Source organism: Onychomys torridus, chromosome 3, assembly GCF_903995425.1.
Source record: "Onychomys torridus chromosome 3, mOncTor1.1, whole genome shotgun sequence".
In the NCBI taxonomy this organism is placed as follows: domain Eukaryota; kingdom Metazoa; phylum Chordata; class Mammalia; order Rodentia; family Cricetidae; genus Onychomys; species Onychomys torridus.
The window spans coordinates 13,096,161-13,110,953 of NC_050445.1; the positions used below are offsets into that span (position 1 = coordinate 13,096,161).

The following is a 14,793-nucleotide window of genomic DNA, read 5'->3' on the forward strand; positions in this document are numbered from 1 at the left end:
GGATAAAGGATGTAGTGGAGGTTCGGGGAGGTGGTCCATCATGCTGGATGCCTCTCTAGAGGGTTAATAAGCCTTTAGTTACCTCCAGCTGCCAAGACTGCCTGGGCAGAGGGGGCCAAGCAGCCTCTATATCACCATTCTGCTCAGAGCCCCTTCCTCTTGGCCTTGTAAGTATTTGGATGCATTCCCAACCAGCCACCTGCTCCCATCAAACATACCACAGGATCCCTGCAGGTCACATCTAACACCAGGGCTGCAGCTGGACATAAGGTGGCCCTTAGGAGACAGTATTATCCTCTGTAGGGTGGACCCTGGATAGAAGGTGCTTGGATCATGAATTCATCCTGCTCTACCTTGACAGATGTCAGATTCAAAGATGTTCTTCTCTCTCAGTGGGCCTTGGTTTCCCATCTCTAACAGGTAAGAAGCCAAAGATGTAAGGTGGGAAGAGAGGGGACCTGCTCATCTCAGGCCCTGCCCTGTGGTCACAGAGAAAGCCCCTCTGCTGGGCCTGGTTCACTTTCCAGCACACTCACACAGTAGGTAAGTGACCAATTCTCTGGTCCTTAAATCCAAACTCGGGGACTCTGGGGGTGCACAGGGAACAGGGCGAGTGCTCATGGCCTCCTCCCCTCCTGCTCTTGGAAAGTGCCTCTGGCCTCTCTCTTGCTTTGTATCTGTATCTCGACTCTGGTTCAGCCAAATGTCCCCTCTGCTCAGTGTGTGCGCTTCCTGTTTCTGGAGTATTGTTTTTGTTTTCTGTGTTGCTGGGGTTTGAACCCGGTGCCCAGACAAGTATTCTTTCCCCAGGGGCTACATCCCTAGCTCTTCCTGCTTTCTCCCTGGCTGGCTGGGAGACCCTCTTTCGCTTTCTACTCTCACTCAGATAAAGCTTGCCGCTGCCCAGTCTGTCATTGTGTCTCTGTGTGTCTGGGTCTTAGCCTCAGCCTGTGTGTGGGTCCCTTTCTCCCCTTTTCAGGTCCAGCTGCCTTTTCTCCCATCATCCCAGTGACCTGCCAGTTCCATTGCCTATTAGAGGAAAACAAACAAAGAAACTTAACATCACTCTCTCCCTCTACGGCCCTCAAATCATTGATTCAAATTGTTTTAAGTTTGAGGATTTGAGTGAGGGAGCTTTCCAATAGTCTTGCCTGGCTTAGGCCTATCTTTATCGGCAGAATAGCAAGTGGCTCCCAGAAAGCTTCTCTACTCCCATCAATTGAGACCTGGGTGGTGGGGGGACATCCTCAAAGTGACATGCAGCCCCTTGGCCCAGGCTGAGACATTGGAGGCCAGACTGGTTCTCAGATCCCTGGGCCTGAGGACTTCAGATTAGTAACCGCTCAGAGTGGGATGGGACAGGCAGGCGGGGTCGGGTGCCACCTCCAGGGAGGGCAATGTCCATTCTGAGAGTCTAGTTAACCCCTATTCCCCGCCCCCTCTAGAGTCTCTGGCTCTGCCCTCAGGCACCCTTGAGCTTTGCAGGCTGGGCGGGGACACCTGGATTTCTCTGGCCCCCTGAGAAGGGCCAGCTTGGAAGAATTTCCCAAAGCCTATTAGAGCAACCGCTGCCTCCTGCCTGCCTGCCTCCTCAGGCTGGGCAGGGCCGAGGGCTGAGGCGGGTGGAGGGAGTAAGGGAGGGCAGGAGGGGGAGAGGAGGAAGGAAAAAGTTGGCAGGCAGACAGCAGAGCCCTGTCTGCATCCATCGCAGAGAGGAGGCCCGTGTGGTGTGGGGCGGGCCAGGAGAAAGGAGAGGCCTTCCTCCCTTTGTGCTCCCCCCACCCAGCCCTATAAATAGGCCCAGCCCAGGCTGTGGCTCAGCTCTTGGAGGGAGTCGAGCACCAGGCATCCAGCAGTTAAGTCAAGCCCCCTGCCAGCATGGCCAGCGAATTCAAGAAGAAGATCTTCTGGAGGGCTGTGGTGGCTGAGTTCCTGGCCATGACCCTCTTCGTCTTCATCAGCATCGGCTCTGCCCTAGGCTTCAACTACCCACTGGAGAGAAACCAGACACTGGTCCAGGACAACGTGAAGGTGTCGCTGGCCTTTGGTCTGAGCATTGCCACTCTGGCCCAAAGTGTGGGTCACATCAGCGGTGCTCACCTCAACCCAGCCGTCACACTGGGGCTACTGCTCAGCTGTCAGATCAGCATCCTCCGGGCTGTCATGTACATCATCGCCCAGTGTGTGGGGGCCATCGTTGCCACTGCCATCCTCTCGGGCATCACCTCCTCCCTAATTGAGAACTCACTTGGCCGCAATGACGTGAGTGGGGTGTCTCAGGCTTGGGCGGCGGTGGGGGGGGCGTCTATAGGAGGACACAGAGAGGGTAATGGCTCCATTTACCTACTGTGCAATGGGGGACACTGAGGAACAGAGAAAGTGATGAGGGTTGCTGGGGTCATGCCAAAGGCTGAAGCTGGAACTTGGCTATGCTGTAGGATCTGTTTGCTGCTCAGTGCTGTGGGCATGGAAGACTTAGATAATAATGATTGTGCCAAAGTCCCCTGCAGAGTATCCACTGCCAGGAACGAGCTCAGGGGGCAGCTAGCTATGTGCCAGCAATTCTTCACCCCTCCATTGGAGAGTTTCTTGGCCCGCCTCTGTCCTACCTGAGAAGCCACTTCCCTCCTTGGCAGCCCTGTGCCCTAGGCAACCTCTGCCTACTGTCCCAAGTCCACTTTTTCCAGAGACATATTGTGTTTGAAGCCACTTTTGCAAGCATCTGACACCCTTGTGAAGAAGTTGCCTGGACTTGTAGGCAGCTCCTAATCCGCACTCAGGTCCCCAAATCAACTTTCCCAGGAAGTCAGGAGACAGCCCCCCCCCCTCATTCCCCTGCCCGCAATAGTCAGACAAAGTTGAGGGAACAAAACTCTCTGGAGTTATTGGGAGAATTTTCTGGATAACAGTTCAGGAGAAGGTCTCAGCTCCACAGTCCTTGGCCCCTGAATGGTGTGCCCTGCATGCCTGTCGTGTGTGGAGGTGGAAGTGGAGGTGTGACTGTGTCGACATGGGTCCTGAACTTGTGTAAGCGATTTTCAAGTGGATCCTGCATTTGAGAGTGTGTAACCACTTGTGCCCATCATTCCTGGCTAGAGTGACAAGCAGATGCTGACAACTGTGTGGCATCTGTTCAAACTGTCCCTGGGCTACTCCACACTGCTAAGTGGCTGGCCTTGGTGGCGGCTGCCTGACCACAACTTTTCCAACTTCTTAGCTTAGTGCCCATGCTGACTGAGTGCACTTGGGCTTAATGGGGACCAGTTTAGCGGGAGTGTCTGAACAAGGATGGAGGATGTCTCAGAGGGGAATAGGCTGGAATCCCTCAGTAGAGGCAAAGACTAAAGGTATAGTAGAGGAGTCAGCCCCAGAGAAACAAAGCTGACTGGACCCCGACAGCGCAGGTGCATGGGGACAGGAGCAAGGGAGTGGTCCAGGAGTCCTGTGAGTTGGATGGCTATGGGTGAGTGGACTTCTTTCATTTCCCAGCCGAAGTTCAAGTCCTGGAGATGCAGACAGGGAGGGAGGTGAAAGTCTGGGGCAGAGGGCAGCTGATGTGGCTCCGCTGCAGGGATGAACACTTCTGTGTCCTAGTGACACCTCAGGATCATGCTTTTAAGTCAACCTCTGCTCAACTGGAGATTGAAGATTAGCCCTGTGGCTGGAGTTTAGACTCTAGCTGGAGAAAACTTGGCTGCAGCAGGCACAAGGAGCAGAATGAGATGGGCAGTCCCCTCTAGACGGCATTCTCTCCAATAGGAGCAGGGCTAGGTGCCTCGGTAAACTCCTCTGAGAGGTGGGGGCTGAGTAGGGTGGAAGCAATGCAGGACCCCTGTGGGAAGGAGGTGATGGAGACTCCTAGCTCTTGTCCCTTCCAAGTCAGGTGACAGTCAGGACCTATGCCCTCGCTGGCAAAGGCTTTGCATTCTCTAATATGTCATCCAAGGCAGAGGCAGCATGTGATTGCTTCGGCAGCACCTGAATCTGGCTATACCTCACTTCAGCTTCTGCACCCCCTTCCACTTTGCAGAGTTGCCAGAGTACCTGTGTCAGGCAGGATACAGCTGAAGGAGAAGGAGCTTCAGGTTCCTGTGGTGATAGCCTAGGGACAGGCACTCTAGCCTAAAGTCCTGTTTGTTGTTAATCCTGAGTCTTCTTGGAGCCGAGCATCCTGACATTTGAGAGGGGGCCTAGGTTCTGGTGACATTTCTGCTACACTCATACTACCAACTTAAATTGTTGGTTGGAGCTACCCTAGAAGGGCTTGGCTAAAAGGACCCCCAATGCCAGTGCCACATGGAAGGGACCAAACATGGGGGTGGGGCTCCTGCTATCCATCCAAACCATCGACTTTTGGCGTGCAGGACACAGTCTGTCCTCCAGCTAAATGGCTCTCCTCAGGCACTGGCTCCTGGACCTGGAGGGGTTGGGGGTGGTCTCAATGCCTTAGAGGGACAAGTGGTAAATGGAACAGGTGGCGGTCTCTTCCTTTGCATCCCGGGGGAAGGCTCTCACAGCTCCTCTGCTCCTACCCCCACCCTGCCGCCAAAACCTGGGTGGGGTGAGTTGTTGGCATGGAGATTTCCAAAGAAAATAGAGTGAAAAGTGGCAGGAAGTGGTTGGGTGAGTCAGGGGGTGTCCCCCGGGGACATCGTGGAGACAACTCTCTCCTGACTAAGTCAGGGCTCAGGAAACGCCCTTGAGAGACCACGGGTCTCCTATAAGCCCATTCGTCCCTTCCAGGTTAAAGAGCTGGAGCCTAATTTTCACTCTCAGTTGGAGGCCCTGAGGTTACCCGCCCAGGGTCAGCCACCTGCACCCTATGTTGCTCCATGCAATTGATGGGGCTTAGATGGCCCTAATTCCCACCTATGGACCATGAACAGGATGTCAAAGGGTGTGGCTGGCTTCGGAAAGTAGAGGATGCTGAGGCCTTAGAGTCCTGGCATCCCGGCTGTTTTCATTCTTCCCCTCTCTGGCCCTCCTCCTGCAGAAATGACGGGCCGTTGGGTGCCGAGGGCAAGGCTGGGTCAGCCAGGCTCCCCACACTGGGCAGCTCATGGGCTTGAGGCCAGATAAGCAGCACAGCTGCCTGTGATACCAGGCAGGAGGCAGGTGAGATAAGAGGTGTCAGGGCGGGCCAGAGAACTTTTGAACTGGAAGGATGGGAGGGTCAGGAGAGCTGCAGGGAGGTAGTCCTGTAAGAACCCAAATGTGGACTGAGAAGGGGCTGCTGGGTAGAGCTCAAGCAAAGGGTGAGGGAGGCCATGGACTAGAGGCGGTCATTGAGTTTGGGCAGACTGGGGTCGTAATAGGAGGCTGGACTCTGAAGGCGGTAGGACCTCTGGATTTGGGCTGGTATCTGAGTGCATCTGGAGGGGACTGTGTCCCCAGAGCCTCCCAGTCTATCTACCTGGGGATTGAGACAGAGGGCATCCCTGCTCTCTTCAGGGTTATCTCTTAGTCCTATTGATTCAGGACCCAAATGCTTGGCAATGCTTCCACTTGCTATACCAGATGGTCTATATCTTGGTTCTAAATTCTCACTCTTCTCCCAGTTTCTTGGGTGTTAGCTTCCCCAGCAATGAGGAGAGAGGGTCTCTCTTACCTGTATCTAGGCCTACCAGGGTTGAGACCCCTGCTGCCTCCAACCAAGACTTAGGAATGGGCTATGAAAAGAAGTATTTCCAATGTCCTGGCCCAGTCCAGCGTGGCCGGGGACAAGGCTGGGGGCTGGGTTTAAGAGCATAGCTGGGACCTGTAATTATTGTTTTCCTCTAGAACCTGGGAGAGGAAGAAAGGGCAGGGGGAAGAGCATGTAGAGGTGGAGCTCGGTGGCAGACGAGACATTCCTTCTCACAAAAATTCTGAGGCCGGATTCTCCATGGCATCTGCTGAGCAGCTATTGTGAACCGCCTGTCCCAAACCAGGGTCTACCTGGGACAAGTATTTGAAAAAGAGTACTCCAAGAGGGAATATGCAGGTGGCATCTGAGAAAAGCTGCTCCCACCCCACCCCACCCACCACAGCCTCAGCCCCTCTGCCCTGGTGATGCCCTCTTTAGCCTGAGAAGCCTTTAGCAGCTCATCTGGAAAGCCACTACACAGCTCTACTCTCTCTAGGGCCCCACTCAGGGTGTCCTCAACTGCAACCCACCAAGCCTTTCCAGGCAGTTCACAATATCCCCACCCACCCATCCTGGCCACAGTTCCCTGGGAACTCAGGTCCTGGGAACTCCTGTCCCTACCATTTAGAAGCACCTGTAGGTCTCAGGACTCCTGAACAGTTGAAACTTGAGTCTTATACTTACAGATATGGGCTAGGAAATGTCCTTGAGGCTCCATATGATGGCCAGGGACTCCTCTGTCTGGGCCTTGTCCTGGAGACTAGAGGGGCTCCTCCACCACAGTGGGGTGGTACCTAGGCGGGATGAGCATGGGGATATCCTTACTCACCCAAGCAGCTGATGTTCCTGAGCAACCGTGAGACTGTAAAGCCCATAGACCAGACAGTGGACAGGCGTGATCAGCCCCTACAGGGACCTGAAATCCCAGTCAAGCCTCTCCTGAGAGGAGGTTTCGCCCTGTATAAGGAAGATTTTGTTTTGTTTTGTTTTGTTTTAAACAGATGAGCCCCCTGTCTCTAGAAAGACGTAGGTTGGACCCACCTGACGAGGAAGCTGCTCTGGGAGAACCTGGCTGTGTGGAGGTGCAGTGTAGGTGGCCATGCTGAGAATGGAGACTTGTACTTGGGTTTCTGGGTGCTGGCTAGAGGGGCACTACCTGATTTCAGGCAGGAAGGAAGACTGCCTAGGGCTAGAGTCTAGGCCAATGCCTCCATTCTGCTGTTGTGAAAACTGAGACTCAATCAAGGCTGTACAGTGGGTAATGTCAGGGCAGGACCATGCTTCCTTCAAGCTTTCTGCCTCCCAATCCTCCAAAATGCACATGTACTGCTCGTACATGTACACATCCATGCACATCCATGACACCGGGCACAGAGCATGCTCTCAACACTGCTTGGATCTGGGGGCCCAGGAGGGGGAGGCTCCTCACGGGAGCCCCTTCCTCTCCCTGCCCTGCAGTAAGGAAAAGGAGGAGAGGAAGTTGGAAACCATTGCTTTGTGTATTGTTTCTTGTCAGAAAGATAAAATGGTTCTGGGAGCACATAAAGGGCCTTTGAGGCCAGCTACTCTCTCCCTGAGGGGTCGCCCCCTTCGCCACTCCCCTCCCTTCTCCAGCTAGTAGTGGCACCACCCCTGTGGGTGTGAAGCAAGAGGAGGGCACGGTGACGCATTCAGAAATGCCATCAGACACACCAGTGCAAACACACAGAAACCATCTGGGACTTAGTGCCGCGCGGAGCCCCCTGCTCTGCAGAGCGTGCCCAACGTGGTATCTTGAGTCTCAGCGAATCTGCTCAGGAGTACTTGGCCAGGACCCTATCAGCTCGTTTAAACTTCCCTCAGGGACATCAAAAGACTGATTAGCCTCTAATCCCAAGGTGCAGGCCTCCCTACTTTCCTTTAATGAAGTGTTGCTAGTTACGTGGCGTAATTCTTGCCTATTTACGTTACTAGCCTTTTTGACTGCCTCATTCTATGAGTTTCTAAGGAGGTGGATTATTAAAACAACAACAACAACAACAAAAAAAAAAACCCTTTCACTTTGGGAATAGGTTGATCTGATTCTTGGAGCTGTCTACTTTTTAATAATTTACTTTTAGTCTAAATCACTTGTTTTTACTGCCTGTTGGTCTAATATTTTTACAGTTCTTAGATCATTTAATTACCCTGTAATAAACCTGCTAAGGTCTAACAAAAGAGAGGAAACGAGAAGTGCCCCAGACACATGGCCACTTGTAGACACAGCCAGCGGTGGTCCACAAACCTTTGCAGCTGTATGCTGAGCTCTGGGCACATGTGGATGCTGTCTGTGAGGTGACAAGGTGGGGCCCACTGCTCCCTGGCGTGCGCCAGTTCTGAGTCCTGGAGACAGTGGGGTGGGCAGACAGCCACGTCTCTGAAACTGTTCCTTGAGAGCAGAGGCTCAGCCAGGCCTAGCTCTGGACTCTGCTGCTCCCCATGGGTGGGGCACAGGGGGAGTCAGGGCCCTGCGCCTGGGACTTGGTTGTCCTAATGACATGCCTTCAGGTGGCAGGGTGGGTTCAGGGAGCATGGCATGGAAAGGTCAATCCTGGGCTGGGACACACACACATACACCTGCCAGGAACCCATTCCAAGCTGGGAACAGTCTTGGTAGCCAGCACATTAGCTTATGAACTTGGGCTTGACACAAACCCTGAGGTGAGGGCCCTGGCTTTACTGTCTCCTTCTTGAACGTAGGGGCCTGTTCCAGCCTCTCACATGTGAGTCTCAACGGCCATTGGTTGGCCTATCATCCCCCAGCTAAACAATAAAAGCCCTCCCTTCACTCCCACAGCTTTGTTGGAGTCAGCTGCCTTAAGGAGGCTAGGAGTTCTGGGAAATGTGTGCTTTCAATCCCTTTTGTCCTGCACAATGAGCCTCCGCTCAGGGGTTTGCAGAGACCTGGGAAGGCTCCCAAGCTAGGAAGGACAAACACCCAGCTAGGTGGCAGGTGGTCTCCTCTTCTCTGTGATGCTCAACTGCTCAGGTGATTCCCGGAGGGTACGGCACATGGGAGGAGAAAGAAGCCACGTCCCATAGAAAGCTCCGAGCTGGTGTGTCTGAACTTAAGCCATGAGCTCACCTGGGCCCAATGACTGGGAGATCTTGGGTGCTTCCCAAGGGCTGCATGGCCTGTCCCACCACTCACACTTGCCTGCACAAAACTCCGTGTTGCAGTTTCCACTTTAACCAGTGAGAAGCCAGGCAAAGGTCTGCACATGCGTACAGCCATGGGTCCTTTCTAGGGATACAGGACAGCAATTGGTACTATTCAAGCAGTTGTTTGAACTGTCATGGGCTCTTCACGATGGCTACGGTTTGACTTTTCTAACCTGCTCTTTCCTGGACATAGAGTTTCCGCGGCCCTTTATCGTTTCTCACCCTCTTACCGTTTTCCCGGATGTAAGCAGTTCAAGTGCATCAGGGAGTGGGGGAGCAGTTGTCTTTAGCTGCCGAGGCAAGTGAGGTGGACGGTGGACGGGGGGAGCTGGCCACTACTGGGGGTGGGAGCGGATGTGGGCATTGCAAGGGAAAGGCTTCCAGCCTCATGGCTCTCGGCGGTCAGGAGTGGGCACCTTCTGCAGTCTCCAGGCTTCCTGAGGATTCAGACCTCTGGGCCTGTTCTGCTTTGTGTAGAAAGTGGGACCTTGGGTACAGCCTGGGACTCAACCCAGGTTAAGAACCGGGGGAAGAGGTGAAGTAGCTCTGGAGACCTCTGTGAGAAGAGCAGAGTGGGGATTGGATCTGAGCAGGAGACTCGGGGACAGCTCCATTAATTGGTGAGGAAGTGCTCGTCTCCGGACTCCTGCCAGCTGCTAGCAATTAGGCCATCCCATGAGAGCAGAGGAGATGGAGGGAGAGAAGCCATGAATTTAAACGGGGGGCCACGGCCTTCTAGGTGGAAGTGGGACTAGACATCCTGGCCTCATTCCTGCACCAAGCCTTCCCAGCTGTAGGCAGCCTCTGCCAGCCGAGGCAGCTGTCCTCCCTTCCATCTCCACCTCCTGATAGTTCCTGCTTTTACCACCTTCGCCAAATGTCTGAGGCAGCCCTGTGATCTTTGAGTCTTCTGGAGGCTCTAGAGTCTAGAATCTAGACAGAACTGAGACCTTGAACCCATTTTGCAGATGGAGAAACTGAGGCCCAGAGAGAGCCATGTTCATGGTGCCAACAAGTAGAAGAGTAAGGACCTGAACACCGGGATTCTGTCTCTATTGCCTGACTTAGTAGTGGGACGATAATCGGGCATTGCCCCAGAAAGTTTACTGGGCATGGGGGATACAGCTTTGGGTTTGGTCAGGAAAGGCCCAAAGCTGGGGCTTCAAGGCTGCGGAGGGGATGTGAGTCACTCCCTGAGAGCCAGCACTGTGGACAAAGGCGGGAAGAGAATTGTTCTTGTGAGAGGGCCTCAGGGCCGAGCTGGGAAAACCCCTGAAGAAGTGGAGGTGTGCCTCCCACCTAGGACCCTGCAGAATGCCTGGTTGCCTTGGAGACAGCACCACTCAGTTGGGGAATTGGAAGTGGGCCTTTAGTGTCAGCTTGTTGAGGCTCAGCTGTCCCTCCTGGGAGACAGACCAAAAGGGAGACTATCCCGGCATCTTCACCAACACTGCCCAGCTCCCCCGTGGGGCTTGGCCCCAGCCCCTGCCCTGGAGCAGCTGTATGGATCCCCTGGGAGGGGTCTTCTCACTGCAGCTGCAGGGATGGTAGGGCTCCAGTGACTTCGTGGCAGCTCCCGTTCCCTTCTTTTTCCATGAGTCATGTTTCCAAAAGTGGCTTAGGCACAGGGGTAGCCAGACTACAGTGGTGGGGCCCATGTAGCCAAAGAGAGGGAAGACAGGGCTGGGGCCAGGAGAGAAAAGAGGGAAGAGAGGAAATACAGAGGGGGAAGGAGATGGAGACAGGGAAAGCTTTCGACTTGAAAGGACCAAGCAGTAGCTCCTCCACTGGTGTCCCCCTAGCCATGCTTCTCTTCTCCCATGGGTGTCCCTGACCCCTTCCTGGGCCTGAGGCTCACCTCTCACCTGTAATATTGAGCATTCCACAAGGAGGCCCTGCTTCACCCTGGGCCTCTGACCAGAGTGAGGCAGGGTCTAGACGGGACTAGGGATCAAGCTAGAGGATCATCAGGTGTCGGAGGGGACAAGGGGTGATTTTCGTTACCTGCCTCATATGTCTGGTGCCCTCTGGGGTCACAGGGTGAGAAGGTGAGTAATAAGCTATGAAGCAGGTGAGCGTCTGTTGGTTCCTGTGCCTAGTGATCTGGGAATCTTGCTACATTTGCCAGCTGCCTGGCTCACTGGGCCTTCTTGCTCCTCCCCCTTGCAGCTGGCTCGAGGTGTAAACTCCGGCCAGGGTCTGGGCATCGAGATCATTGGCACTCTGCAGCTGGTGCTGTGCGTGCTGGCCACCACTGACCGGAGGCGCCGTGACTTAGGTGGCTCAGCACCCCTTGCCATTGGCTTGTCTGTGGCTCTGGGACATCTGCTGGCGGTGAGTAGGGGAATTCCTAGGTTGGGGCCATGGTGGGGGTGAGGGCCGTGTCAGGAACTGGTGAGTAGGGCTAGTGTGGTATCTGTGGTACTCTGGATAGAACTTTCACCATGGGGGGAGGGATAGCAGACCCACTCTGGGTGCCAGGACAAGGACACAAGGACCTCTGATTATGTCCCTTTCTCCTCTGGGGTTGATTTTCCCCTTCTCTGCTCTTCTTATCTCCCTACCCTCCCTGTCACTTTCTCCACATTCCTGTTATTTATATGCTCCCCTTCCAGATCGACTACACTGGCTGTGGTATCAACCCTGCTCGGTCATTTGGGTCTGCTGTGCTTACCCGTAACTTCTCAAACCACTGGGTAAGTTACCGTGGGCAGCCAGGCACATGGTGGAAACAAGTTATACCCCACCCTTGAGGCATATTTTCCTCTCACAGAGATTCTGGGAGACACATAGGGCAGAAAAAATAAAGGAATCAAAGCCTGAGATGAAGGAGGGGGTTTGCATCATGAAAAGACTGGTGTCTAGTCTCCACTCTGGCAGCTCAGGCCTACTTCCCTGGCCAATGTCCTTCCCTATTATCCTAACAATGCAGTAGAGAGTGGCGTTGGAATCTTGGCTCTGCCACCTTTGGATTTAGCAGCCCCAGACAGGCTTTGTGCCTTGGTTTCCCAGGCTGTGAATGCAGTAGGCTTAGGAGAGTTGGCTCTCCCAGGGTTTCTAGAATCAGAAGAGGACCCATGTCTACAAGCAGAGCTCTGAGCAGAGGAAACATTGCGTAGGCTTTAGCTCTAATTACTGTTGGTCTGTGTGCTCCTGGCCAGCCTTCTATTAGACTAGCCCATCTCTGGGGACCTTCCAAGGCTGGGAGAAGAGTGTAGTAGCCATCCTCAGGAATAGGCTGCTACAGAGATGCCTGAGTTGCGTTCAGAGGCCAGGACATGTCCCTACTATACACCCTAGTCCGGGCCCACTCTGAGGGGCATTGGAATCAGAAAGTAGGGGCCTAGTCTATCTACTTCTGACTCAAGACAGATAGTGGGAGGTCCCCAAGGGGAGAAGGGATGGTATGGCCAGCTGTCCTCTAAACTCTCATGCTTCTTTTCTAGATTTTCTGGGTGGGGCCATTCATTGGGGGTGCCCTGGCAGTGCTGATCTATGACTTCATCCTGGCCCCACGCAGCAGCGACCTCACGGACCGCATGAAGGTGTGGACCAGTGGCCAGGTGGAGGAGTATGACCTGGATGCTGACGACCTCAACTCCAGGGTGGAGATGAAACCCAAATAGAGGAGGCTTGGCCTAGGCATCCATATGGGGGTGGGGCAGGGATGGGCGGAGGGAGGGGAGGGCTGAAATCTTATTGTAGACACTCTGACAGGCTGACCAAAGACTCCCCAAGACCTGCCTGACCTGAGTGGTCCCGCCTTATCTGGGGCAGCATTATCACTGTCTTTCTTTCTGTTTCCTGGTCTCCAAGCTTCCTGGGGACCAAGATTTATCAACTCAGCACCTCATTCCATTGACATCATGGAGGAGTGAAAGGGAGGGACCCAACTGCTAGTTGTCCCCTCAGAGTGTGCTAGGAAGTGCCCCTCATCCCAAAGTTGCCCAGCAAGTCACCCGCCTTAGGTGCCTGGGATTCTGCCATTGTTGCTCCGTGCCTTTGATCATGGCCTTCCTTGAGTAGGCCTTCTGTCCCCAAAGGCACATTGAGGGAGAGGAGGTCCCCTAACTTCTGCCTTTGGTCTGACTTACCTCCAGGACCCTTCCCCTTAGACTCACTATAGGACCTTGAAATTGTCCCTCTGCTGGGACCTCAGTGACCACATCTGGAAAGTGGCAAAGATGAGACAGCCATGGACCCAAGTGTGGACATGCCACAGGTTCTAGAAGGAACAGTCTAGATATCACTGCTTTGTCTACCTGGCCCGAGCTCTTTCCCAAAATCCACAGCCATGAGCACATGTGGATGAACTAGAAAGCAGAGATGTAGTTCAGGATGCTGGAAGTGCCTGTCACCCAGAGAGGCTTCCCTTAGGTAGGTTTGCTGTAGCAGAATGAAGGCTGTTTTGTCGTGGAGGAAGAGCTCACACTCTAATATCTAGCTCTACTTGATCTGCCCATCTAGCATGGCACTGACTGGGTAGTTTATTTCAGTTCTCCAGTCCCTCTTGGAGTGTAGATCTGGGGAATGGGTTTGTTAGAGAGGATTGAACTAGCTGCAACACCATGTCTAAGGAGGGAAGCAGCGGATGTGGAGCAGTCCGGAGACAGATGCCCATGCTGGGTATGCAGGGGCTTGGGTGCCCCTAGTTCACATCATGATGAAGGAGGCCACTCCTGCCCTGGCTTATGAGCTCCTGGCCAGCTGCCTTTGGTCAGAGGCTGGACAACATGAACAGGCTTACTGTGTGACCCTAGGCATCATCTTTCTTTATTGACCTGATGAAGCAGCTTCTGCTGCAGCCCAAGGACAGCTCAGAGTAGAGTTAGTTCAGGGGTTGGCATCTTGAATTCAGCTAAGTTAGTCCATTCAATCCCATCAGGCCAGAGTTGCTCCAATACCATGCCATTAACCATGTTGTGAACATAAACTGAGAGATACATTCTTCAGGTGCTTAGGAGCAACAGGACAGTCAGGAGGCCTGTGGCTGCATACTCTTCTCCATTCCCTAGCAGGCACTGTAGCCCACTTAACAGATAAGGACACTGAGGACCCATGTGCCCAACTAAGTCATATTGGGTCAATCTTAGCAGCCAAGGCCATGTCTGATCACATCGTCAATGAAGTGGACTCCTCTCACCTCCAATGTCTCAGTTTCTGCCTAGGTAATAGCTCAGGGCTTGGGGTAGTGGTGAGGGATATGCTGGAGGGGGCGGGGCAGGCCCATCCCACCTGGTTCTGACCACTATGATCAAAGACCCTGCATCTGTCTGCTCTGTGTATGTTTCTTTGCAATTGAAATTTCATCTTATGGTAAGAAAATAAAGGAATGACTTATAAGGTCTTCTGGGCTTCCTGTGGTTTTTGCTTTGCTGGTGTTGCATCCCCACAAAGGAACCCTGATCCACAGGGGATAAGTCTCACTGCTATGCCACCCAGTCCAGGAAGAAGGCAGATGCTCTTGTGTCCTAAGGGGATGGGTACAGCTACACCACAGGCCCTAGGGGGCCCAGGGTCTTGCTCTTAATAAGGAGACTTCTGAGGATGTGGAGATCTTGGGACAACTGTGGAGAAGTGAAGGAAAATTTGGGACCAGTTTAAATGGAGTGATGGGAGTCATTTTGTGTTCCAGAGGATGGAAGGGTTAAGGAAAGCAGGGTTAAGATCATACCCCTGTTAACCCCTGTTCTCAGGGCAGAGTCTGAGAACCCACGGCTCTGCCAGGCCTCTACCCTCCCTCAGATCACCTTAGAAGCCCTGCCTATACTTGTGTCTTGGGACCCCCAGGAGAGCTTTTTGGGGTTGATTCATCAGAGAAAATGACTCTTGTGCTGTGGTATACTGAGATTTGGACAAAAGTTCCTGATACTGATTCCATGTGAGGCATATAACACACTTCAGGGAAACTGTGAACCAGGCTATGGGCAAGCCTGCTCCTTCCACAGAGGCTGGCCCTGGAAGGTGAGAACTCCCATCCTCATGGA

The 14,793-nt window shown here is 53.6% G+C and overlaps 1 protein-coding gene across 1 annotated transcript; it reads left to right on the forward strand.

The window, feature by feature from the left end:
* The first annotated feature begins 1,686 nt into the window (after nt 1-1,686).
* Nucleotides 1,687-14,153, forward strand: Aqp1 (aquaporin 1 (Colton blood group)). The gene is made up of 4 exons (XM_036181519.1): nt 1,687-2,262; nt 10,976-11,140; nt 11,422-11,502; nt 12,253-14,153. The coding sequence occupies exons 1-4, from the start codon at nt 1,879-1,881 to the stop codon at nt 12,430-12,432; spliced, it is 810 nt and encodes a 269-aa protein (XP_036037412.1). The 5' UTR covers nt 1,687-1,878; the 3' UTR covers nt 12,433-14,153.
* Nucleotides 14,154-14,793: the final 640 nt, after the last annotated feature.

Coding starts and splice junctions, on each gene's coding strand:
- Aqp1 (XM_036181519.1), top strand. CDS start 1,879: ATGGCCAGCGAATTCAAGAAGAAGATCTTCTGGAGGGCTGTGGTGGCT. Junction 2,263..10,975: donor ACTCACTTGGCCGCAATGAC/GTGAGTGGGGTG, acceptor TCCCCCTTGCAG/CTGGCTCGAGGTGTAAACTC. Junction 11,503..12,252: donor GTAACTTCTCAAACCACTGG/GTAAGTTACCGT, acceptor CTTCTTTTCTAG/ATTTTCTGGGTGGGGCCATT.